At 38.4% G+C, this 26,537-nt stretch overlaps 2 protein-coding genes across 2 annotated transcripts in view; both read right to left on the reverse strand.

Annotated features, from left to right (window-relative positions):
- Positions 1–26,537, reverse strand: part of iars1 (isoleucyl-tRNA synthetase 1) — a 127,559-nt gene that overhangs the window by 74,934 nt on the left and 26,088 nt on the right. Inside the window, exons 12-13 of the mRNA XM_057845252.1 lie at positions 13,587–13,678; positions 12,984–13,082 (exon numbers count right to left, since the gene is read on the reverse strand). Of these exons, the coding sequence (XP_057701235.1) occupies positions 12,984–13,082; positions 13,587–13,678 (191 nt within the window). The remainder of the gene's footprint in view (positions 1–12,983; positions 13,083–13,586; positions 13,679–26,537) is intronic.
- LOC130921411 (vimentin-like) lies at positions 20,811–26,530 on the reverse strand. Its single transcript, XM_057845253.1, has one exon. It carries the CDS (start codon positions 25,282–25,284, stop codon positions 24,148–24,150), a length of 1,137 nt encoding a protein of 378 aa, XP_057701236.1. The 5' UTR covers positions 25,285–26,530; the 3' UTR covers positions 20,811–24,147.

Genomic DNA, 26,537 nt, shown 5'->3' on the forward strand with positions numbered 1-26,537 from the left:
AAGCCTATTTTGGCCGAATTTGCATGCATTTGATGTTGCCTTTATATTTCAAAGAAAAAATTGTTTACAACGGCCAAGTTGGGTCCCTTTTTTCAGGACACCTTGAACTTCATGTCCAAAATGTTGTTTTCTTCACTGACCAATTTTAATCCACATTTTGGACCCCAAAAGACAAAAAAAAAAACCAAAATATTTTTTCAAATTTGTAATGTTGACGTACCACTGACAACCAAACATGCTCGACCAACCGTTTTGAAGCTTGATCATATTTATTCAACTTGTTAGGATAAACATTCAATAGAAAAAAATAAGATTGAATAGTTTTATGTTTGACAATTCAACACAAACAGCAGGTATGTTCATAGGCGTTTTCGGCCTATACACATACTATGGTCAAAACAGGTTATCTACAGTGCAAAATAGTGAGAAAAAAATTATGTATATTATCTAACACAAAAAGGTTTTGGAGGATATCTCTGTGAAGTTAGGTGTTGTACCCATCACCTTATCAAAAGTATATGCCTACATGCAATGAAGCTTGTCGAACACACATCTACATAAAAATTGAAAAGATTATAGTAAAGAAAAAAAAAAAATAACATTCAAAAAAAGTATTTTAAAAAATATTGACAAGTAGTTCAGTTCAATTCAAAATTTGCAGGCATGCAACCCAATAAAGATTTTTTTTTTTTTTTTTTGCGCACTCAATAAAGCTTGAACAGGTCACGGAGCTGCGTCACACACAACGTCACACAGCCTACTCTTTCGCCGTTTGCGCGCTGCCGTCACTTCTATTCGCCGAGACGCCGACTCATGTAAAGAAAGACAACAAATACGGCTCATCTTCTTACTTGAGTTAATGAAATAATGCATTAGCTTGCGCTAAATGTAGTTTTAGATTCATTCTGCACGTTTCAAAGTCGCTCGCTCAAACCAACCGGCCGTTTCTTTTTTCGCATGCCTCCCTTTCAATAGTTGGCGCCTCGCTCGGAAATTTATTAAAAATGATCACATTCGGTTCGTCCTTCTTGACATCACAACGGCTCTTTGGATAGGTAGTCTTTTGTGCTGCTTTTGGTTTTGAAAAAGGACAAGAAATGATGGAAATATGGAGATGGATACATGGTCCATGCAGTGTTTGAATGCATATTTATGAGTGCAATAAAACTATAAAACTCAAATGACATTATCTTCCGTTTTTCTTTGTCGATTGACTTCAAATAAAAACTGGTGTGGACATCAACTTCCGCACTTTCAAATGAGACCAACCAGCGGCACGTGGGTGACGTAATTACAGCGTGACGAAGCTTCAAAGACGAGATGCGTAAACGCGTCGCTGCCGACACGTTCGGTGTTAAAGGGTTAAAGTGATCCATGGATGGAAAGACCTGTAGTTCTTAAAAGACAAATGTTAGTACAAGTTATAGAAATGTCATATTAAAACCCCTCTTAATGTTTTCGTTTTATTAAAATTTGTAAAATTTTCAATCAAAAAATAAACTAGTAGCTCGCTATTGTTGATGGCAATAATTACACCATGCTCACTCATTTTGCTTAAACCCATAAAATCATTTGGACCCAAGCGCCAGCAGAGGGCGCCAAACACCAAAAAACAAGTAACAAGCGGACATTACACTGCTATCATTTTAATCTGTTTGAGCGGGGCATGTGCGTTAATTTTGTCAAATATTTTAACGTGATTGATTAAAAAAATTAATTAACGCCCATTAACCCGATAATTTTGACAGCTCTACTGTAAAGTTAATATTTTCACTGAATTACATGATTTTGACTCAGTTTGTTTAAACTTGCGTGAAATCTCATGACAACCACGGAGATCGGTTCCAAATCGCTCATAGAAATCACAAAAGCTGAGATGATTAAAAGTAAGCGTATATAATAGAGATAGACCGCTTATTGGCCAGGCCGATAATTGGCGCCGATATTTGGAAATTTGACGGCCTTTTTTAAAAATCCGACCGGCTGATATTACAAATGTACCCACGCCTCTCTCTCCTGCCTGCTGTCTCCTACACTAGTATTCACACCATCCTATGACTGGTTAAAGGGTAAATGGAGTTACACTTGTATTGCGCATTCCCACCTCTTAAGGCCCTTCAAAGCGCTTCACACTACATCCTCATCTCAAGGGCGTAGGTTTGCATAGGGACGGTAGGGACATAGCACTACCAACTTTTCAGGAAGCTCAAATTGGCCCCACCAACTTTTAAGCAACCTTATATGCATTATATATTGATTTCAGTTATATTGGTAATTCAGATTGTCTTTTCCATATGCTGTAAGGATAGAATTGACCCTTTCATTATTCAGTGAATTTCAGTACAGTACTTTAATTATGTTCAGTTACAGTACATTGACCCCTTTACACTTACAGAATGTGCCAGTCCATTTTTTCCCTCAAACACACATTTGATTGGCTGATAATTCGACACCCCCCTCCTCCCCACACACACATTCACCCCCCTCCCCCGACAACATGCCGCTTCCTCCGGCCCCTTCGAAGACGAGGGATATTAGAAGTTTTTTTTCCCGCCAGCAGCAGCCATTGTAAGTAATGTAAAAACGTAAATGTTGTGTAGGCTGGGAACACACTGCTATTATTATTTTTTTAATCAGAGTTAGCATAACATTAATCCGTGCGAATTTCTCAAACTCGAGGACGAAGCTGCTTTTGAGAGAAATATCCTCCTGGATGCTATCTACAGTTAACGTTAATTAAACTGTAAGAAATTTAGTGAACGCCCTTCTCCCCAGTTTTCATTTTTATTATATTCATGTGGTCTTAAAGCAGCCCAAAGGAGATTTCATTTTTTGTTGAGTTTAGCTGTGCTTGTGGACAAAAGCAGTACTGTTTTCACTGAAGGAAGATAGACAATTTTGAGTAGATTATGATAAATGTTTATTTTTTGGCATCCCTGGATACTTAACAGATGATTAGCAAGTTTGTATTTCTTGTGTATGTTAATATAATTTGTGTTCAAATAATGCAATTTAAATTTGCTAATAAAATCCAGACACTCATTCTGGAAGTTTTCAAAATGTTTTAGTAGTTTTTGAAAACAATGGTTTGTATCGAACGGTGTATCACCTGAACTAATACATATGCACTGCAAAAACCTCCCTCCTTGAAACTGGGGAAAAAAATCTGTAAATCTACTACAACTGAAATTATCTGCTAGTACTTCAAGTAAATTTTACTCAGATTTCTTGAAATAAGAAAAATAGCTATCTGAAAACAAGCTTAATGGACTTATTTTAAGCAAAACGTTTGTATATTTAATCTTAAAAAACTTGTTTGTCAGAAATGTTTTTAATTCAAGAATAGATACTGTTCAAAATATTATTTGAAAGCATTTTTTTTTCTTGATTTAGGTGAAAAACTTGACTTTTAGATATATGGGTTTAATACAGTGCTTCTCAATTATTTTCCGTCATGCTCCCCACCCCCCCCCCACCCCCGAAGATGTAAACGTTCCGCGCCCCAACTCTCTGCCGCCACTTTAAATATACTGTAGTGTCATTTGTATATAAAATTCTTATTATAAGTACACGTCTGTATAACAATGTGTTCTTCTTAATATTAAAGAAAAAAGTAATATAGATCAACTTACAAGTGTAAAAAAAAAAAAAATAATAAAAAAAAATCCATACTGTAAAAATACACTCAGGATACATTTTTGACCGTTTGATACTAAAAAATAAAACTTAATAAAATCAATAAATAATATTAAATTCAAATTGATTAGCAACATTAACTCACGAGGACAATATGCCAAACAATTAGGCCGAAAAATAAAAAAAATATAATCGGATAAAAACGACATTGTCATTGGACGGAGGGACAGTTTTTATTTTTGCTGCAGGCAGTATCAGCTCCTTTCTTATGATGTGGGGTTATTATGCACTGAGCAACTTGGTATGCCACATTATATGATGGTGACAGTGCTCGCTGGTTTAGTGATGTAACACTGACATAGCAGGAGGATTGTTGGCAATATTCGGCACGTTTTGGCTGAAAAAAATATTTCCTGCTATCCGCAGCAAACATTTTTAGATAAAGTAAACAGACTGGCCTTTCTCGTCTCCCACTGTACTAAAAGTCAAAGCCAAATGCTACATACATCATATTTCCTTGTTTTAGCTTTTAATATATCCAGTGCTCTTTGCTGTGTGCTCTTATTTGGTTCAAAAATATTGCGCACACGCTGAAAATGAGAGTGGCACTGCCACCCACTGAGTGGATGTGAAATTACACTTTCTTCTAGTACGGTAAAAAAGTATGTTCACCAAGATCACATGTGCCACCCCCAGCGTCGCTCCGCGCCCCCCTGGGGGGGCCTGCCCCACTATTTGAGAAGTACTGGTTTAATAAGAACAAATAGTAATATTTACTAAAAGTAAGTGGAAGAATCTGACGCATTAATCTGCTAACTAGCCTTTAACACTCAAAACAAGATTGGGAAAATTATTCAACTAGATTTAAGAAAAATTATTAGATTAAGACGTTATACTGTAAATTTGCAGTGTGAAAGTTAAGTCAATACAGATTTATTTTGCATCAAATTTAGCCTATCAGTTAATTACTTTCTTATCGGTGAGAAATGTAGCCCTGACCGCAAATGTAGCCTTGACCGCCGTTCACCCAATCTGTTTGGTCTTATTAATGTCCTGTCCCCAGCAAAAAGTTGACATGCAGGTTATGCTGTTATATCGCCCCTACCAATATTGAGACCAAACCAACGCCCTTGCCTCATTTACCTACTGGTGACGCAGCACCAGGAGCAACGTGAGGTTTAGCACCTTGCTCAAGGATACTTAGACAAGGCATCAGGGCGGAGAATCGAACCCACAACCTCTGGGTTGAGGAACGACTACTCTGCCACTGAACCATGCCACCCCCTATTATTAGCAATTATTTCCTATTTGTGTGATTCAATAAGTATGCTTTAGGCATTTCAATTAAGTTCAGTGTTTGCATTTTTCAATTTTTTTACGGCAATTTTTACACTTATACTGTAAATGAATAGCGGCTACAAAAATTGGTAATCAGTATCGGTCCTGAAAAAAAAAACATATCGTTCGATCCCTAGTATATAACATCATGAACAGCATTTGTGGCTCTTGCTGGCACTTTAAAGGAGTAATAAGTGTTCATCTATGAAGATCTGTGTGGTTGTTTCCTTTCGTTTCTGGAAGCAACAATATGAAGTGTCAAATTTTTCCCCATTGAAAAATCTCAAAGAGTACAATACATGGTGTCATGTCATGTACAGTATTTGTTTTTGAAAAGAGAACAAACGCTTAACATCAGAAAGATTTGCACAGTTAAGTCCGACTTCGACTCGGTGAGGAAAAGTTGTGCAAAATGTGGTGTTGTGTGGCGCATCAAACAATAATTTACGTTGTACAAGCAGTAATAGATCACATAAAAAAAAAAGTCCTATCCCCTACAGCAGCCTTTTCTTCGGATATACAGAAACAACACCCTCCAAAACTCAGGAGTGAAAAACAGATTGTGATATGTCATGAAGGGGAGCGACAGCCAACGTCCCGCCTCGCTTGCTGTGATTCATCTGTTGATATTGGACCGGAGTGGAAAACCAACTGAAACCATAGAGCACCAGATTGACTTGCCATGTATTTTGTACATTGCGAAATTCAGGCTGGCTTGACAGGCTAATACAGAGGCACCCTGTCGGATTGCTCTGTGCTAGGCATCACTCTCCTTGAGCTGGTTCTCGGTCAATAGTCTTTTCTCCTTCTCGTATTTCCCTTTGGTCGTAGCAGGCTAGAGCCCTGCTAGTCGGCCTGACAAGTGTGAAAACCCCAGCCTGCTCATGCACTCTGTGCGAGATGTTTTTTTTTTTTTCCCCAGACACTTCTCTCAGGACCTCCAGCCTAGACGTCCCAGTCTGCACAAGTTCATGGGAGAAGGAAGGCACAATGCGACGACATGAAGTGTCAAGTGACAGAATGTTTTATGGGGAGAAATTTGGAAGCCATTTAGAAACAGGCTTTTACTGCATTTAGACCAATTTTGTAAAGGTTGAAAAGTTAATAGTATACAATGTGCACATTTGCTACTTCTGACAGCAGGGCACCAAGCAACAGACACCCCATAGCAAATAAGATAAATGCATGCATCTTATGTGGTTTAGATCAATACTTTATTCAATACTTAACACTGTGTCTAATCGTTGATTACATAATATAAAAAAATCCCCCTTGCCAGCCACATATTAATCACAATGTTCCTCCATCCTCCACATTTCCTTCCCCCGTGTCCGTCTCTCCACCTTCGATTCCAGAGCTTTTAGTCACTGGCCCCCCCAGCTCTGGAACTCCGTACCCCCCGGTCTTCATTTACTCTTTCTTACCCACCCGGATCCTTAGCTCTGTTCTATATTTACCTCTTAATTTTATTTAATCTTTATCCTGCTTTAATCTAATTTTATAATTGTTTTGTTGTTATTGTGATCTTTCTTGTGAAGCGTCTTTGTGTGGATTGAAAAGCGCTTTAGAAATAAAATGTATTATTATGATTATTATTATAATCTGTCTGATTGCATAGGTGAGTGAAAATAATTGTGATGCACATGCATTAAAGGACACAGTAAAATCTGTCCAATAACCTCAATACTTTTTTCTAAACCTAAACTTTCACCGAGCTTTTACATTATATAGATGAGATGTTGAGATATTACTTTTGTGTGATGACGTCACGCAGCCCCCCATTTATTGTAAAATGGACCCGAAATGGTGCCATTCATTTATGCTACATTTGTGCTTCTATTGTTTTATGGATATTGAGATATTAATTTCGAGTTATGACGTCAATAGCGTACCGCAGGAATGCTATTTTTCGACCGTGACGTCGCCATTGTAACGCGGAAGTGGGACATTATACACACGCCCTCGCATACAATCCATTATATTTCTGCTTGTTTTCTCCGGTAATCTTTCAAAAAAGAACATGCCGATCAAACACGGCTGCTATGGAAACGACTCTAGACATTACGACATATGAAGGATGTTTTCTTCATACGTTTCCCAAAACCAAAAACTCGGAAGAAAAAATGTGAACAATTGATCAACTTGCGCAGACGTCCAAAAGACAAGTTTTTTTTTTTTTTTTTTTTTTAAACCTGTCCTGTTCAGCTGTTTGACACAGAGAATGGAAGTCTAAGTGCCCGGATTCTGAACAGTTTTAATGTTTCACATTGAGAGTCTGACATACTCCCATTGTGATCATTCAAAATACCTTTTTATTATGACAAAGCAGCGAACAGGAAGGGATTATGGGGGGACAGAAGAAAAGAAATACAAGAGAAGAAGGAAAAGAAACACATACACAAACAACAACTAGAAATACATTGAACATCTAAACTAGTTACTAATATGCTGGTGCTATCGTCAGCGAGATGTATTTCCGGTTTACACCATGTGGGGGCCTATTGGCCAGTGAAAGAGGAGAATGGGGGTGGAGGTGTCTATAAGCTAAGTGATTGAAAGGGGTAGAGTGTACACAAATCAGTTCTGTGATCTAGAACCCAGTAATCGTGTGAATCTCTTATGAGTGTAAGCCCGTTGGCGACCAACCCTGTGTGAACAATTGATCAACTTGCGCAGACGTCCAAAAGACAAGTTTAACGCCAGCAAGGTGAGGCAATTCACATTTCATATGCAGTAAACTTTTTGTTGGGGGCCATGGTCCTTTAGAGGATGAAGAGGTAAGCCATTTTGATATTTTTACTTATTTTTTAGTGTGGCGTTTTGCCGTGCCACTTCTGTTTGACAATGAATGACCTGAAAAAAATTAAAATGGTAGTTGACTGCCACTGTTACCGTTTCTGTTGTAAAAAAACAACTTTAGTGAGGGGGAAGCATGAATACATTATAGAATTAAGATTTGTTATTAATGAAAAAATTTAAAGTGTTCGTTGGCTGTCACCGAGTAGGTCAGAGACATTAGACAACCGGAGGATATAATATATAAGAAGTTAAAGGACATTGTTGAAACAGGAGAATGTCATTTGTCAGTGGCGTAAGGCAATGCATAAAGTGGCAGTGGAGATTTTGGTTTTGGGAAACTAATGAAGAAAACATCCTTCATATGTCATAATGTCTAGAGTCGTTTCTACAAGTTCCATAGCAGCCGTGTCAGTGGCGTAAGGCATAGCACGCAAGAAAAAGGTGTCAATAAAAGAGCTAACTCTGAAACAGGTCGGCTCATCTATTTCAGCCCTCGAAACTCAAGCCATCTATTTAACTGAACATTTGTATGTCCTTCCACATCTATACTAGTGAATTTGGAACCAGGGACATCATTTATTTGGACAGAATTGGTAGGTTTTCCTCAGTAAACATCTCGTTGGTACATTATTTCCATTCATTTACTATTGGGGACAAACGGGAGGTTGACCTGCCTAGCCACAATTGCTAACGTCATGAATATTAATGAGCAAAAGTGATGTGTTGCTTGCGGTATGTCATTGCAGCAACTCAGTCATGGCTGACGAAGCGTACCAACTCTCTCAATAACAAGAGCACAACAACAACACGAGCACAAACATAGCACAAACGAATGGCACCCCTTCAGGTCCATTTTGGAGTAAATGGGAGACCGCAAGTCACGTCATCACTCGAAATGAATATACCGAGGGACATATTTATTATTATATATGACTTATTACATATCTGCTCCTTTCCAAGCATGTTAAATGTCAATTCATTTGAAGTACATACATATAGAAGGTGGTTGTTGTGAAATTAACTGTACCACTATCGCGGCAAAGTAAATGAATATATCCTTTACAGTAATGCGTGTCATTCTCGCTCTTTGTACAGATGTATGTGCGTGCACAAACACACACACGCTTCACCTTCCTAGCGGCAAGTCATTCATCTCAGTTTGACAGTCCCATTACCACCATCACAGAAAAGAGCATTGGGAGCACCTGGGGTAATACCACTTGGTCAGTGAGCCTTAATGCAGATGTTTACTTCTTTTACACATTTTGCAATACCGATTAACATCATGCATGTACAGAATTTTATTTTAGTGTTTGCAGTGTTTTGGCCTTTTTTAAATTCCGATCGGGCAAAATGAAAAAAATCAATTTAAAACTGGGTTATATGTTGGTTATTTTTGTGAATAGTGTCCATTAGTCTAGACATGTTTTTGTATTACAGGTAGTGCCAATGTATTTTCTGCAGAAAAAAATCAGAGCCATTTATTTAACCTTTTATTCAGTTTTAAGAGAGGTTTCTCAGTCTAGGAAATTCAGGCACTTCAGGAGGTATTATTTTGAATTTGTGCGATTCAGTAAACATGCTTTAGGTATTTCAATGAAGTTCAGTGTTTGCATTATTCCAATTTTTACGGCAAATTTTACACTTTTACGGCAAATGAATATCGGCTCCAAAAATCTGTTATCGGCTCCTTTAACTACTAATAATCGGTATTGGTCCTGAAAAACCTATATCAGTCTATCTCTAGTTTACACTGCCAAACTCCCCTAAATGCCAGCTCACACTACAAAACAAAGAAATACTAGAGCAGGGGTCCTCAAATACAAATCTTGAAGGTCCACAATTGTTTTTTTCATACAAGTATGGGTCCATTTATTAATGACGTTCAAGTACAAGGCAGGTCGAAGATGGTTTTCTTTTGCCCAAACAAAAATACAATGCACATTTTGTTTAAATAAAAATAAATTGACAAAGCATTTTCTTGACTTAAAATTAAAAAAAAAAAAAAATTAAATTAAAAAAACATGTAAATACAATGTTTACACATGAACACTAAATAATTGACAAGATCTGTCATTGAGGTGTAAACACAACTATTGACAGTATATTCTGTAACTGTAAAACACTGCTGGACAAAAAAGAAAACATGTACAAGTAGTACAGTACAGGTTCCCATGTTCAGAACTTAAATCACTAGCTCTGTCATTAAGTTGCAAACAAATAATTATTGACAGTAACTTTAAATCACTGCTCAATGAGAGAAATGAAATTTGAGGGTCACAAAGCTGTTTACTCAAATCATCAGCCAGTACTTCAGTGCTTCTTGTGGTTGATGAATCTGGAGTGAGATTTGATTTTTGTTGTCAGTTCCTCCTTTTCTTTTCCTTTGGACAATGCTTCCATCACTTTACTCTTTTATTATTTCTCCATCAGAGAACGGCTTCTTATATTTGGCCAACACACACAACACTCAGAGTGAGCACTCCATTGCATTTTGTTGTTGTGTCATAGATTTAACAATAACCTTCCTTGACTCTTGATATGACTGCTTCAACCTGTTAATTTCTTGCCTTCTCAATTCTGGTTTAGGAGGAAACTTCTCTTCAAAAGAGCTGTGCTCTTTAACATAATGGCGTTTCACATTTTCACTTTAACAGCGCAATTGCCTTTAAGCATATGAAGCACATAGGTTACGTACTTGCAGTTGGTAAAATGGGACGCATATTTGTCAGTCCATTCCTCATTGAAACGGCGATTTTCGTTGTTCATTTTCCTTCTCTTTATCAACTTTGAGCATGACATTTTGTTAGATTCTGTCTTCCACTGGCATATAAACAGATTGCAAAGTGCCGGGTGCGACTCGTGTTTCACATTGCTGCGGTCCATCCACTCTAGCTAGCAGCATGCAGGCTCTCTCAGCCAATCAGCGCATCCATGCACGCTCTCTCAGTCAATCAGCACATCCATGAAGGCTCTCTCAGCCAATCAGTTTATCGTTTTCATAGAGATGACAACAGAAGTGGGAACACGAAAGATATTTGACAAAAAATGTAAGAATTTAGCGATAGAATAGTAGGGCATGGCAATATATCGGCGATTCATACAAATGATATACTGTATGTTGAAAAAAAAGATTACCGTAATTTCCGGACTACAAGCCGCTACTTTTTTCTCTCATTTTGGGCCCTGCGGCGTGTGCAATGATGCGGCCAATTTGTGTATTTTTCTGACGGCCGCCAGGAGCACTCGAGCATGGAATGTGAGTGAGACGCGTGGAATATATGTGTCGAGGAAGACGCTAGTTTGCACTACTACCGGTAGTTTAACTTTGTGCGTTGTGCATGAATAGAGGTGGCGGACCCTCGTCTTTGTGCATGAGTAGAATTGGCAGACCTGCATCATGGAAAATGCTAGAAGAAATTAAATTGGCCATCCGAGTTGTATGGGACGCTTTGATGACGAGCGGCGAGAGATCGTTTGCCAAGACCCGCCGCATGCGAAGAGCAGTTTTTGTACAAGTTTGCCGGGGGAGCCTGGCAGCGTGAAGCGCTGTGAAAGAGTCCGCCATCACCAACGGGCTTTAAGGGGCCAGTCTGCTGCGAGGAGGACGGCACAGGCTGGGAGTGAATATGCCTCATTATGGGAGACATTGAAGGCGACGCGAAGATGAGACTGAGTAGGTGCGTGCGTGGCGAAGTGTATCTGAGCGTCTTCATATCCGACACTGAGGGTGAAGACTTTCATGGTTTGAATGCACAGGAGGAAGATGAAGATTGCTAACAAAGACTTTTATGTTTTTATTAACCAGCACAATTAGAGCTGCACCTCGATGCTGATGCTATGCGACTTCCGTGCCGCTGCTATATAACTGCCGTGTTTGCCGGCGCTGTTTGAAACGAAAAGTTAAGGTGTGTTATTAAACGTTTGAAAACTGTATTTCTTTGTCAATGTCTCTTGTTACTAAGTGGGCACACACGGCTTATAGGCAGGAGAGGCTTATGTATGTACAAAATGGTTTTTCCTTTAAAAATGTACTGGGTGAGGCTTGTAATCAGGGGCGCCCAATAGTCCAGAAATTACGGTAAATTTTTTTTTTTTTTTTTTTTTTTTTTTTTTTTTTTTTTTAATCTTTCCTCAAAAGTGCCATTTGCTCTGGGTCAGCAGAGAGGTGTGCCATGGTCCGGTTGTGGACCGCGGTCCACTAATTGAGGACCCCGGTCCTAGAGGAAACACTGATTTGTAAAATAATGAATAATGCATGAATCTTAGGTATTTCACTACAATATCGCCGAGGGACATTTTTATTTAAAACGCTTCACGATAACTTTCCTGATTATTTGTTGTAGTATAAATTTGTATTGTATAAAATAGTAGTGCAACTGCATGTAACTGAGTCCACTGCAAACTGAACTCCATTTATGTCTCTAGTGCAACGTGACAGTGATGAATAACCAGCGGGCAGAGCAAGCTTTTGATTTTTTTTTTAATTTTTTTTTTTTTTTTTAAAATAGGAAATTGTGCTCCTAGATAAAGATTACTTTTTGTTAACACTGTGCATTGATTCTGGTAAAACTAGTCATTTGTGGCAGTGCGGCAGATGTCACAAAGAACCGGTAATTCTTAAAAATATGACAGCAGATTGCATGAAGTGGCAATACATGCCTCAGAATTTTAATTTTTTTTTTTTTTTTTTTTTTTTTTTACAAAATATTCTGTGCATTTCTGTTGTGCAATGTCACAGTTATGTCCAAAAACTTTGTGACAGGAGTGACATATATAGAGTGACATAGTACAATGTGCTATTTAATTTATGCATTTTTGATTGTGTATTATTTCAAAAAGTTCTATTCAGCCCTATTGTCTTATTATAATCATGTTTCACACATTGTGCACACATGGGCCCATGCATAATCAATGTGTAGTGGTCTTATTTTTGTTTCAAACTTTGTATTTTAGTGTAGTTGTATTTATATTAGGCAAAGTGCCCGTTACCGTGAATAAGTGAAGTTATTTTATGATACATCTCACGCAGGCTTCACAACGAGTGATGTGGCGGATCCGACTAAACTCTTGGGCAAGTGTACAGGGTTTGGCAACTGTTTTCATGAATGGCCAAGTGCTCGACCACTGGTTTTCCAGACACCTTGAAAATATATTCCAACCAATATGACCTGACCTAGTGTGAGTACCCCCTTCAAATAAAGGCTTACCAATAACACTGTCCATTGTTGTTCAGAAGCTTCTGTACCATGTGCTCCACACGGACAAACCAACTGGGCACAGCTTTGTAGATCAGGGGGGTATCTGACCTGCAAGTATATTAACCAGTTAAAAACAAACAAACCATGGGCAGTAGAAAATTACCCAGTGAGGGCTAGTAAGTTGTATTGATATACAATCGTTTTTCCCAAACACACTAAGTACAACCCACAACACAAGTAATGAGGGGTTAATAATTAAAGACTTTCAGTGTATGGGAGCCAACATCTACTCGTACCTTGACAATGCTGAATATGGTGGTCTTAATTAATCCTACTGCTGCTCAGAGAGAAGCTAATGAATTGAAGTTCTGCTAATGTGGGACCTTGAAAGGTTATGACTGTGCTTGCACACTGACTATGAATTGATTCTGCGCAGACCGCAAAGCATTATTGACCCTGCAGTACATTTCGACACTGCTGACAGAAACTGTACTGAGACTTCATAGGTCGTCACACACTTTTCTGCAGCTAAATGACACTGTATTTAATATGACCTATATTTCCAATTGTCGGTTGTCAGTAGTTACAAAAAGCTAGTAAATGTATTCTCACCTCCAGCAGAATGGGTAGCTATGCTTGAAAGAGCTAGAGTTGACAAGGCGACCCTTCTCCTTTAGCCACTTGATGATATTCTTGTCCGCATCCTGCAGTAACCAAAACATTAAATATTTTTTAAAGATAAAATGCACGTTAACTATATGTAAATAACCCCTAAACCTTGGTCACAGATCTACCATATGGAACATTTGTTGTACTACACAAGTACAAATGCAATGTATTGCATTCCATTAGACATCATATTCTTCAAAAGGATAATATTATGGGTAATGACTAATTAAATGGAAATAGCTTGCGCGGTAAGTTAGCAACTATGAAGTTAAACAATATTTTGGTGATAAAAATTCAGATTTGTTAGCTCAAGCCAGGGTTTGTTATACTAACACAGTTGTGTGAAAAATTATTTAACACCACTGCAGTGTAGTGTTTTGAATGTTGTAGTGTCACTTGAGAATTGCATGTTTCTATTATAAACCTTAGTCCTTATTGAATCTCTTTATTCATTAAAAATTAGAAATAAAAAATAAATGTCAGCTTCGCTACAACACTATCGGGCAGTGGCGGTTAAATAATTTCGAGCATAACCGTAAGTAGTTCTAACTAGGGTTCCCTCGATCAAATCACGTGATTGGAAATCGGGCCAATTGCGCAAATTTTCAGAGGATCGTGTTTTTAATTAAAAAATGTTATTCATGTTTTTCTGCTGCATGCTCATACAGCCTCTCACTCCCCCTCCTGCTGCTTTTTCGGTCAGCAGTGCACTGCAGTTAGCTTGTTAAAGTTCACGATGATTGACAGGCGTCTAAGGTTTGATCTTGCCAGAGAAGCTTGAGAGCGCTACCTTCAAAGGCGCCAAATGCGTCAATCATCGTTTAGCTTGTTTAACACTAGCGGTAGTGTGCAGTGACAAGTCATTGTGCTCGTGTAAGTAAGCGGCTATTCTCGGCAGTCTGAGTGGATTTGAATGAACTCACTCAAAGCATTCAATCAAGACAAGCATTTTTCCTTACATCTTTTTTTTCAGTATCGGATCGAGACTATCGGCAGATCCTCAAAATTAAGTGACTCGAACTTGGGTGCAAAAATATTTGATCGGGAGATCATTAGTTCCAGCATCACACACACAAAAATTAGGTGAAGTTGTCAATGTGGCATGGGCTGTACATTGCTGTTTGGAGAAGTGTCCATACACTACCTGACATGTAAGGCAATACAACAAAAGGGTAACAAGGGAGGATTCATAGGATTAGAATTCATGGGCATTAAGCCCCAATTTTGGATGAACTACAAGTTAGAGGTTATAAATAATGCTATTTAATCCCTGATTAATGTGGAATCTTGTCACATTCAGCAGCAAAAATACAGTACAGTGGTCTTTGAACCAATCAAATCATTCATTAATATTGACGTCCACTGGAGAGTCCCTTTAATAAACTGTCACTGTCAATCATTACTATAGAAAAAGATGGACAATTCAAAGAATGTTAACTATAAAATGAAACATTTCTCCAGAGTGTCTGCATGCATTATCCCTGAAAGGGCAGTTTGTCGTTTTTTTTTTTTTTTTTAATTATACACACACCAAAATTTGGACTCACAAACGTTGTTTATGATGGATAAAGCATTCAATGAAAATAATTTGATGTTGATATTTATTACTTAATATTTGAAGAAATATTTTAGGTACGCTGTAGTTTAAAAATATATATATAAATAGGAAAATGAAGTTGAGAAAAACAAAAAAAGTCAAATGAATTGAGATCAAATAAATAATTTTTTGGGGCCAGATCGCCCAGTGTAACACAAGGCACGGAGTTCTAATACTCAACCAAGTACGTACTACTAAAACCCAACCAAAATTTTTACAATGCAAAAAAATATTCTCTACTATCGTTTTAATAAGAGTGTGACAATATCTCGATACAGTGATATATCGCAATACTTTCCAACCCGATTGGTAATCGATATGCTCCCGTCAGGTATCGATACTTTATTTAACATATTGGCCATACAATGGAGTATGGATGCTGTAAACTGCTCAATGTTTGTTGAGCAATTCCTCGGCGGTCCACTAGGGGCGCGCGGGAGTGGCGGTGAAGGTCAAGTGCGCACAAGTCGTCTGGAGAAGAAGAGAGGAAGCTCCAAGTGGGTTGAAAAAATAAAAAAGCTTCGTGAGAACGGTGGAGGAAAAAATGAGAGAAACTTTGCTACAAATCACACATGGGGACACACTTTAGATTTTACACCAACAAAAAAGGAAGTAAGGTGAACAAGGACTTTGCTTTATGCAAGAATTGTCCAACAAAAATAAGGTTCACTGGGAGCTGGTGACGAAGTGCACACCGGATTTCTTCACTGCTTCGCTTTCATCACTTGAGGTAAGAAAGTTTTGCAATGTAATTGTTTTTTAATTTACATGTATTATTTTGATGGCATTTGGTGTTGAATGATATAAAATAAACCAGGAGCCTAAACTGGATGAAAATGAATATCAAACAAGCCCGCATTAATTTACAGATCTGATATTATTTAGAACCACTTTCCATGTAGTTTACTACACAAAACTGTTATTACTGCCATTTTGATACAATAAGCTATTAAAATGGTTTGAATAGGTTCCAAGATATATAAAGTGATGTGCATGATAATTAATGTAGCCTACATATTAAAAATAGGTAATTGTTGCATTTTTAATTTCTATACATTCAATTCATATTTTTTCTAATTCAATACTTCCAGCACAAAAAAAAAAAAAAAAAAATCAGGATTTTAACTCAAAAGCTATGTGGTAGCTAATATTGTTTTATTTTGTTGTTTTTAAGGTGAGGAAGACTGTGACTGACCAAGTCTGACATCTCAAATGCTGAAGCAGATAGTGGAAGTGCTCAAACCAACACTTTTGGCAACAAAGGTCATATACGAAGAAAAGACCCACCAATTTTATCATTGCCCCACTCCAAGCTCAACTGCTGACTGACACCTGCAGCACTTTTTTTTTTTTTTTTAAAGATTTAAAAGTTTAAAGAAATTAAGGGTGCCATTCATCATGATCTCTCCAAGAGATATCAGTGGTTGTGGTTTGTTTCCTCTATATGTATAGGTGCACAATTTGCAGTAGATATATATTTTACAGCAATGTTGCACAGAAAAGGTGTCACTGTTTCATAAATGACTTAAACAGTATTTTTTCTATTTTGAAATATCTTTTTTTTTTCTTTTCGTTCAACAGTTGTATCATAGAATATCATGTATCCAATTTCTGACCAATATATCGATAATCGCTGTATCGTGATATCGTGAGATAATCGTTATCGTGAGCCTTGTATCGCGAATCGTATCGTATCGTGAAATGCCCTGAGGTTCCCACTCCTACATTTTAAGTTCCGAAATTTGGAAGAAAAAAAGTATCGATCTCATTCTCCTTTTATACCTTACTCATGAATAAGATTCGAGACACAGTGCTGAGAAAAAGCTAGGGCACTCCTGACAATTCCCATTATTTTCATTTATGAATCTTTGGGTGTCTGGATCAACAACTTAATTTTGATACATCAAAAAATCTGATTGACAGAGTAACATTTCAGAATTGAAACTATGTTATAAGACTAAAGGAAGATGTGCAATATGCATGAAAAATTACACAGGTGCAAAAATTGTGTAGCCTCATAATTTGGTTGATTCGAATACACGTTAACTTCTTAGCACTAGTTAATTGGAAACCAAGATTGCCATGAGACCTTATGAAAATATTAAACTGCTCAGAAATATGCATGCAATCAAGAGAAAATGTATTTAAGGTGGCTGACTGCATGTTGTGTTTCTGAATCCCAAGTGAAGAGTGGCAAAATGGGGGCCTCAAAACAGCTCTCAAATGATCTGAATGAAAATATTTTTCAGCATTAAGATTTAAGGGAAGGATACAAAAAAGCTAACTGACATTTCAGCTGTCAGTTTCCAAAATAAAGGGAAATGGAAGACCACTAAGGCAATTCTTTTTAAGGCCAGAAGTGGAAGGCCAGGAAAAATAATGGATGTTGTGAATGGTCAAAGATATGCCACAGACCACCACCAAAGAACTACAACATGATCTTGCTGCAGATGGTGTCACTTTGCATCGTTCAAAATCTCAGCACACTTTGCGAATTGAGAATAATATTCAACTAACAGTCAAAATGTTGAAGTCACAATAGACTAGATATTTCAACAATACAACGTCCCACATTTGCTTACACCTGGGTGTGTCAAGTCACTGAATGTTTGGATCATTTTTAAGTAGTAATTATGATAGAAAAAGCATTAGTAGCACTGCTCACTTATTATAATTATTTTCCATAATAAATGTATAATTTATACAAGAAAGTTATTTATTTTTATGTGGAACAGTATTTGAAAAGCAACACCTGATGTCCTTGTTGTGCCAACCATCTGTTGTAACATTTTTCCAACAAAGGCATCATCCATCTTCTTGTCACAACCTATACAGTCAATTCTGAATGTTTTAATATTTTCTGCCAAATTCCTTTTGCAATATTGATATGTTTTAAAGGAAATATTGTCTCTGTAGTTTGTCTGCTCATTTATATTGGTGGGAGGCCTGGCATTGCATTCTACGCACCAGTGTGTTATAGTCTGGTGTATAATTTGACACTGTAACTCTTGAGTTTTGTAATGTGCATCAGTCAGGAATGTTCTGTGTTCATGTCAGAAAATGCTGATTCACATAAATAGGAAAAATAAGCTGGAGGGCAATTTTAAAAGTGGTGTATATACAACTGTATTTTTCTTTGTCCACAAGGCCCCCCAACATTTTTGCTTCGAGGTAGAGGTCATTTTGAAGCGTTACGAATTCTTACTAGGCTAACTGTCCAATGTCCGAGTTGAACAAAACACCTACTTCTCTGCAGTTGATGTCATGTAAACTTGCATGAAGTCATTTGTAATGAATGACACACGAGTTTTCAGTTGATCAAGGTCATAGGACCTGTCTTCAAATTCCTGTGCAAGTCTCTTTATTAAAGGTGTGTGAAATTTCATATTCTTAGATTATTCGCGATTTGGCCGTGGAAGATTCGAGAATGATTCACAAACATCCATATCCCGATTATTTAAATATGTCAAGTAAAGCGGAAGTAAAACACAGTCAGTGCAGTCTTCGGGACGCAATGAGGAACGGACTGAGAGTACACATGCACAAGTCATGCCGCTCAATACAAAACAGCAACAAGCATGGCTAACCTAACCAACCAACCTCTCCGTGAGATCAGATCTGCTCCCATAAATTTAAAAGCAGACGTGTGGAATTATTTTGGATTCTACGAGAAAATCTTCTTCTAGAAAATAGGGGATTTCAAAGAATGTTAAAAGCAAGCCGAGGTACGTCATCCCATCCCGACGCAGTTTCACTGACACGGCAGTCCCGACTCTCTACAAGCAGACGAAAGTAGAAATCATGTCATCGCTGTCGAATGTAGATAGTGGCCGTTACGTGTGATGCGTGGACATCTGTAGCCCCCAGATTGTTTGTTACAGTAACAGACCATTTCATAACCGATTAGGAGCTAAAAACACACGTGCTTCAAAAAAGGGCAATGAACAATGTTGCCAATATGGTTGAGCAGCTAAGCTGTGCTGTTAATGAATGGAAAATCGCAAAAAAACAAGACGTTTCTGTTGTTACAGAAAACGCAGCTATTATGGTTGTCGCTGCCCAGCTGGGTAACTTTAGCCATCTGACATGCTACTCTGAACCATGATTTTTTAATCTGCAGGAGTCAATGCACAGCGCAGCACACTTTCATCTGAGCATGTGGATCAACTCCTGTTCTTATACAAGAACATGGAATTTTCTCAGCAGCTAAACACACTTGACCTGTCCTGCATATTGTTGAGGTGTGGATGTAAAAGGACTTGAGTTTTTTTTTTTTTTTTTAACTCATTCACTCCCAGCCATTTTCACCAGAGCAAGGCCCTTCGCTCCCGGCCGTTTTTTCCGGATTTTGACTGATTTTGCAAGGCTCATAGAAAATTCTGTTCCATTGCTATATAAACATGGAACCCACCAAAGGAAAGATTAGACTCTCTTCTTTCAGCAGAAAAAAAGTAAGTTCATATCTCTTTCCATTCTTTAGAAATCAGCATTAGAAAATAGCTTAGTTTGAGCAATTTTCCGATTTCTGATGAAAAAACGGAGAAAATGAGCTTTTTGTAAACACATACATTTCAAACATAAGTTTGACTTTAACACGGCTATTTTTTGCTTCAGTGACATCCCAAATATCTGAATAATGTTTTCCTTTTACAAAATAACTTGAACAACCAGCCAAACAGAGCTTTTGATAGCAAAGTAGCAATGTATTCACACATGACTACTGAGAGATGACGGTTTGTCGCCGAGATGACGCCGTTGTCGCCACGTCAGCCGTGTAAACTTTTCCCTCATCGTTGTCTGTCTCACAAAGATGGTTTATTTTTGCGTTTCTGCGGGATCTGCTTGGCGAGCCGCTTTACTGAGGGTCTCACCCGTTTTGCGCAGTCGTCCAACGCCTGGCCTTCCAGGCGTCCTCTCGTTGTTTTGTTCGGTCGGAGCGCCGCCTGGCGTCGTGCCGCCAGCGCTCCGACCATGCTGCCCGGCCGTTCACTGCTGTTGAATCGGGTTGCCTGGTCTTGCAAAATGTGCTACTGCCCTCCAGTGGCCAGTTTTATTGCTTTAAAATGGGTTTGGAGTGTTGTTCTATTGTTTCTCAGATACAGTGGAGGGTATTTATGCTTCTTATTTAAAAAAAAAACGCAAAAGACGTATAAATACGTTTTTGGGACAGTGAAGTATTTAAAAATAGAACGTATTTATATGTTTCCGGGAGCAAATGAATTAATTATTTGTACTTCAGGGAAACTCGATGTGTACATGTTCATGTTTACACAACTTAAAGCAGAAATGCACTTTTTTGAGCCATTTTTATTGAAGTGGTACATATTGTCTTTAATTTATACCAGAGTTCACTTTTAGTTGGATAAAAATATATTTCTGCGAAATGCTACGATTTATTCTGTTAAAGATTGAATGTAGCTTAAAGCTGATGATATAATGTGACTTTACTAATTTTATTTACCATTTTGAACTGTTAACTTGATACTAAAATAGCTGTTTATTTAAGCCTGAGAGGATTTTTATACTATTTTTGTAACTAATGTACGAAACATTAAAAGCTTATGCATCAATAATCTATTTATAATCAAATCGTAGCCTCTAAATCGTAACCGAATTGTGAGGTTCCCCAAGATTCCCACCTCTACTCTTGATGACTTGGAAGTACATGTTTACTACTTTATCCAAAGCCGTAGGGTCAGAACCATTTTCATAAAACACTGACCGCACAGCGGGAAAGTGTGGGATTTTTTTTGCTCTGTAAATGCAGCAACAAATGTTTCTTTGCTTTCAATAGATTTATTGCACTTATCATGTGAGCAGCAATATTACCTTTACCTTTCAGCTCACAATTCTACTGGTTGAGTTTCTCAGTTAGATCTGTTACAAATCAGACATCAAGCATCCATTTTATGTCCTTCCCCTTGGACTGCATAAAATATTTGGTTTCACTCAGAAGTGACAAAAGAAGCCATTGGATTTCTGCGTGTAGTAAGAGGTCAACATATTCCGCAGACAACAACTCCAAAAGCATACGAAACATCCTGTGTTGTTTGGTTTTGGAACAGATGCCATTTGCACATTTTGTCTCCTAGTGAATGATACAGAGGTAATGTCAAAATTTAGGGTAGTCTGGATGACCTTTGTATTGCGCAATAAAGACTGCTGGGGGATAATTACTGGGAACCCACCCATTGTCACCGACGCTAGCTTCATTAATGGCACCTTTTTTTCTCCACAAAAAATTTCACCACATTGTAGGAGTCAATTCCAATTGCTGTTGGCTTCAGTGGCAGATCATCAAAAGTCATTCAGATAAATATTATTACATTGTGTCACTAACAATCATATCTTCTCTGAAAACTTCCCCCTCCGAAAAGGCTTTCTTGTTATTCATCAAAAAAAAAAAAAAAAAAAAATGCGAAGCTCCGAACAAGGCTTAGGTTGTTTTCTATATTTTTTGACTAGTCTCGTGAAAAGTTTGAAAGTTTGTTTGTTCACAACACAAAACAATATTACGTCAATCAAGTTGTTTCAAACAAAAAAACGTCACTTCTATCAAAGAAAATATTGTCAATCAAAGAAAAAGTGCTCAAATGCATTATTTGATTCTCAACTATATTTTTGCATTCAGACATTTTTTTGTTAAAGTGAGGGTTTATTTTTTAAATTTGAAAATATATATAATTTTTGATGGAATAATAAAGACAAATCTACCCTTATACGCTTGACACCACTAATTAAAATTGGGTCCAGTCAAGCGCATTCTATATTAATGAAAATCGGGCTGTTTGCATTGGCAAGTCAAAATGACCAACTAAAATAGCTTGAAAAACAATATTCTGGAAAGTATGAACGCAAATTGCTTTGCAAACCTAGTAAAAGACATTAAAGACTACTGTATGAAGAATAATGTAAACAAAACCGTTTTAGAGCACTTTTATTTGACCATAAAAACAATCTTATAAGATTGTTGCAAGGATGGTGAGTGAAATGAATTTTGCCCGAACTGCAGTTTACAAACCTATTATTTTTTGGTTAATGTAGTATTAGAATTTACTCTAAGTCCAAATATTGTTTGTAATTGACAACATCTATCTTAAAGCAACACTAGCGAACTTTCAGTTTTGGTCGGCAGGTGTACAAAAAGCTGCAGTGTTTGCCCGAAGGAAGACTGCATTTCCCATGAGCAGTAACACACAGTATCGTAAAATCTTGATCTCCTGGTCGCCTGCAGTTGGATTGAATGACATTTCAGTTTCCAGCGACTGTGTGAAGGATGAATAGTAATGAGGTAATGAATCCAGTTGTGGCTAAACTATCATATGATGATGTTGAAAATAAGAAATGTTTGATTTTGTACCGTACTCCCCCACCGGCCCTCCTCCTTCACCCGAACTCATCAGCGAGGAGTTCGGGTGAGGGGGGGTCATGCCAGCGAGTGAAAGCCGGGCAAATCTTTATCATTAAGTATCCTTTTATCCTGGTAGCCTCTTTTTTTTTGTCTCGTTGAACAAAACTTTTTGTCTCTTTTGTTGCTCTGCCATCTTTGCAGAATTTGCAAGAAACCGTTCACTCCGACTTTAGTCTTTATAACGAATGGGAAAAGTGACTTATGCCGTACAGCAGTCAGCCCATCTGTAGTTTTTTTGTGTGGCAGGGTTCCTGCCACCCTTCTCAAAGTTAATTAATGCCAGTGAAAGTGATACAGACGCCCTCGGGCCATAACAGAGATGTCATTTAACTTGTTGTCGGTTGACATATCATCACAATTGTTAATGAAAATATTTTATAAATGTTGAAAAGTTCCCTAGTGTTGCTTTAATTCATACATCGACTAACAAAGTGATACTGTAACAAGAAGACAAAATATACTGGCTGGAAAAGAGTAACACATCCCACAAGTGAGGTCAAGAATCAATATCTTGTTTTAAATGCACTCACTCCAATCTTTATTAGTTTGCAGCTGCTCAGAAGGGTTTGATTAAATAGCCAAACTTTGTTCAGGAGAAGCACTCACTACAAAAATGTGTCAAGCTGAAGTAAGTGACTGACATCATGACGAGCGGAAACACCATGAGGATAGAAAACATGCGGGAAAAGGAAATGCGGTATCAGGTAGGATGAAGGAGACATTACACTGCCAAAGATGACAAATGGGGTAAGGCGGGGTGGTGCAGCAGTTGAGGAGAGGCAATTGAATGGAAGGGAAGCTATTTTCGGAAGCAGTGTCAAAAAATGACGCACTAAGGGCCGGGAACAAACTGGGGTAACAAGGGAACTTGCTGGGAAAATGGGGCAATGGACAGGCAGGGTAAATGATGCAAATTGATTAGGCTGGGGATGACACCATTTCCAGAAATGTATACCTGAGAGTGTTATCATAGATGGACATATACTTCAAATTGTTGTTGAATAATTCATTGCAGATTGAGGAGAGACTACTTCAATTGCATTTGTTTAGAATATCAATCATTCGGAAATATCACCTTTTTCCTAAAAACAGATCCATGGAAGTATGAGTGATACATTTTAAAAAGCATAATTTGGAGCAGTGGTGGGCACCCTATAGACCACAATATCTCAAAAATTTCTGGTCTCGTAAGTATACGAGGTTAATTTGACAAATTATCAGGACATCTGTCTATAAACAGCCACCGGAATGAGCCAGAGATATCCGTTATAATGGCTGACTTTTGTGAGTTTTCAGGAAAAGTCTGAGATTTTATTTTTATCTACTTACGACAGAGATGGATACAGAATTCAGCTCCACTTCCAAGGACTATGTTAAATGGCCCCTGATGTTTTAGTCCCCTTCTTGACTACCCCAATTCAAAGAATATCTGACAATTGGCTTTTTTTTTTTTTTGCTCCTCACTACAATGCTCTTTTTGCCAAATATCAAGACAATCAGTCATCTTTGGTTATCCCCAGCCTCTGCTCCTCTCCTTCCAACAGCTTCCTATAGGTGGTGATCTCTGTGTCCAGCTTGAGCTTGGTGTGCAGCAATTCCTGGTAGTCTTGGAGATGCTCGTTCATCTCAAGCTTGGTCTCACAAAGCTGGGTCTCTAACTGAGTGATAACCTCCCTGTGGTTCGCCGCCTTATCCATATGGGCTACTTCCATGCCCTCCAGCATCTGTTCAAGAGCAGTGTTGCGAGCCCTCAGGCTGTCAATCTGGCTCTGAAGGTCTGTCCGCTGCCCGTGCAATGTTGCGATCTCATCTTTCGTGATTTTCATCTGCTCCTCATGCTTACTGGCATGCTCTTTGAGGGTGTCAAACTTGTTCTTGTACAATTTCTCGGCCTCCTGGACATTGCGGGCTGCAAGAGCCTCCATCTCTGTCCGCATGTTGCGCAGGTAGGCGGCGAGATCGGGCCGCTCTTCATCAAATTCAATGGTCACTTTGGAATCTTCCATCTGCTTCAACAGGTCAGCCACTTCTTCATCGTGCAGCTGCTTCAGGAACTTTATCTCGACCACAAGCTGCTCGATGTGCTTCTCTAACTCGGCCTTTCGCTGAGTAGCGTTATCAACATCTTGGCTAAACTCTCTCAATATCATTTCTGACTCTTCTCTAAGGGCCAGCTCTTCATCCAGCTTTACCTTCCAAACTTCAGCTTCCTCTTCAAGGTAGCCTCTTTCAATATCAGCTGTCCCTTTCTCATTGGTCAGGGCTTCAATCACATCCCGCACTTCTTTAAACTTCAGCTCGTATTCTTCTGCGATGCCGTTGGTGGCCCCCTTGTTGGAAGCCAGCAGCTTGGTCAGCTCCTTCTGAAGAGTAGCATTCCTCTGCTCAAGCGACTGTACCTTGCCAATGTAGCCGGCAAACTTGACATTGAGCTCTTGCATCTCTTCTTTTTCATTGACGTACGGCTGGTGGAGCTCTGTTCCCAGTTCCACAGCAGGCACACACAAAGCAGGGCTTCCATGGGCACCTGAAATGGAACCGTGGCCTCGGAACTGTGACGGGTTGTGGACCCTAACTCTGCTGCCAGGGCTGCTCATTTGCAAGGCCTTCTTAGAGTAAGATCTGCTCCACATGTTGCCAATTCTTCTTTTCTATTCTTTTGAGGCAGTCCCAAATCAATGCAGGGTTTTTATGCACCGATAAAGAATGTCTCAGACAGTCTCAAAACGCCGGCCAAGCATTAATATTTCAAAAGGGGACTATGACAGAGAGGGCTGTGGATTCTAACAGTCCATTGCTAGCGTCAGTCACTCCCTGCTCTTTTCACAGCAGTATATGAAATAGTTCATGAGATAACGTAGCTCTATTTTTTATTAATTCAATATCCACTAGCATGTGCTAAGATGTGGGCGCTGCATGTATACAATGTGCTATGACAACAGGTTTCCCAGCACAACTACACCGATGCACATACTAAAATTGCGTGTGACTTTTAGTATAAAGGGTTATTATGACAGAGTGTGCGAGCTGCACTACAAATTTGAACACACCTGCTCCCTATGCACACCTGGACCTAGTAACACTAACGAGTCACATGACATTTTGGAGGGAAAATGACAAGCAGTACTTAATTTGGACATTTAGGGATATAGTTTCTAAGGGGTGTACTCAATTTTGTTGCCAGGGGTTTTGATATTAATGGCTATATTTTGAGTTATTTTGAGGGGAAAATATAAGATGCGCACAAAGTACTTTTCATTGTGTCAAAGTGTCATTTTGTCTGTGTTGTCCCATGAAAAGATATACTTAAATATCTGCAGAAATGCGAGGGGTGTACTCACTTTTGTGATACACTGTATATCATTTACATGAACTGAAGCCTGATTTACATGCAGACATTTTTGTTGTTCCAACTTAAGATCTCTGGTCAACTGTAAACCTGACATCATCTATTGTGACCTGGTGTATACCTATGCCACTCCTTGGCCTCTGAAAAGCTGTTGCACAGACGAGTGACCTGGAGAGACTGACTTAAGCACTATGCGTTACATAAAGTGGGAGATCATTTGATAGATGTATGAATTATGTGATTCATCAAGACAGATACCATTTGTCTACTCTGGAGAGTAGTTGTGATTTCTTTTACATTCCTTTTAAATTTGAGCTTGATTAGAAAAAAAGCTTGAAGTAGTGTAAAAAAAGGCTAATTGCAAACGTTATGGACCAATGTGAGTCTGGATAATTAATTTTTAAATATATTTTAACAAGATTCAATTATTTAATTCCTGTGGAAAAAATGGTGACATTGGGACATGAAACTAGCTATGGATACTGTTTGTTAAGGGTCTTATTGTCAAATATCCAACAAGCTTATCTGCTGTACATG

Source organism: Corythoichthys intestinalis, chromosome 9 (genome assembly GCF_030265065.1).
Source record: "Corythoichthys intestinalis isolate RoL2023-P3 chromosome 9, ASM3026506v1, whole genome shotgun sequence".
Lineage (NCBI taxonomy): Eukaryota > Metazoa > Chordata > Actinopteri > Syngnathiformes > Syngnathidae > Corythoichthys > Corythoichthys intestinalis.

Bases quoted from the DNA above. Each gene is read 5' to 3' on its own strand.
- LOC130921411 (XM_057845253.1), bottom strand. From the start codon at position 25,284: ATGTGGAGCAGATCTTACTCTAAGAAGGCCTTGCAAATGAGCAGCCCT.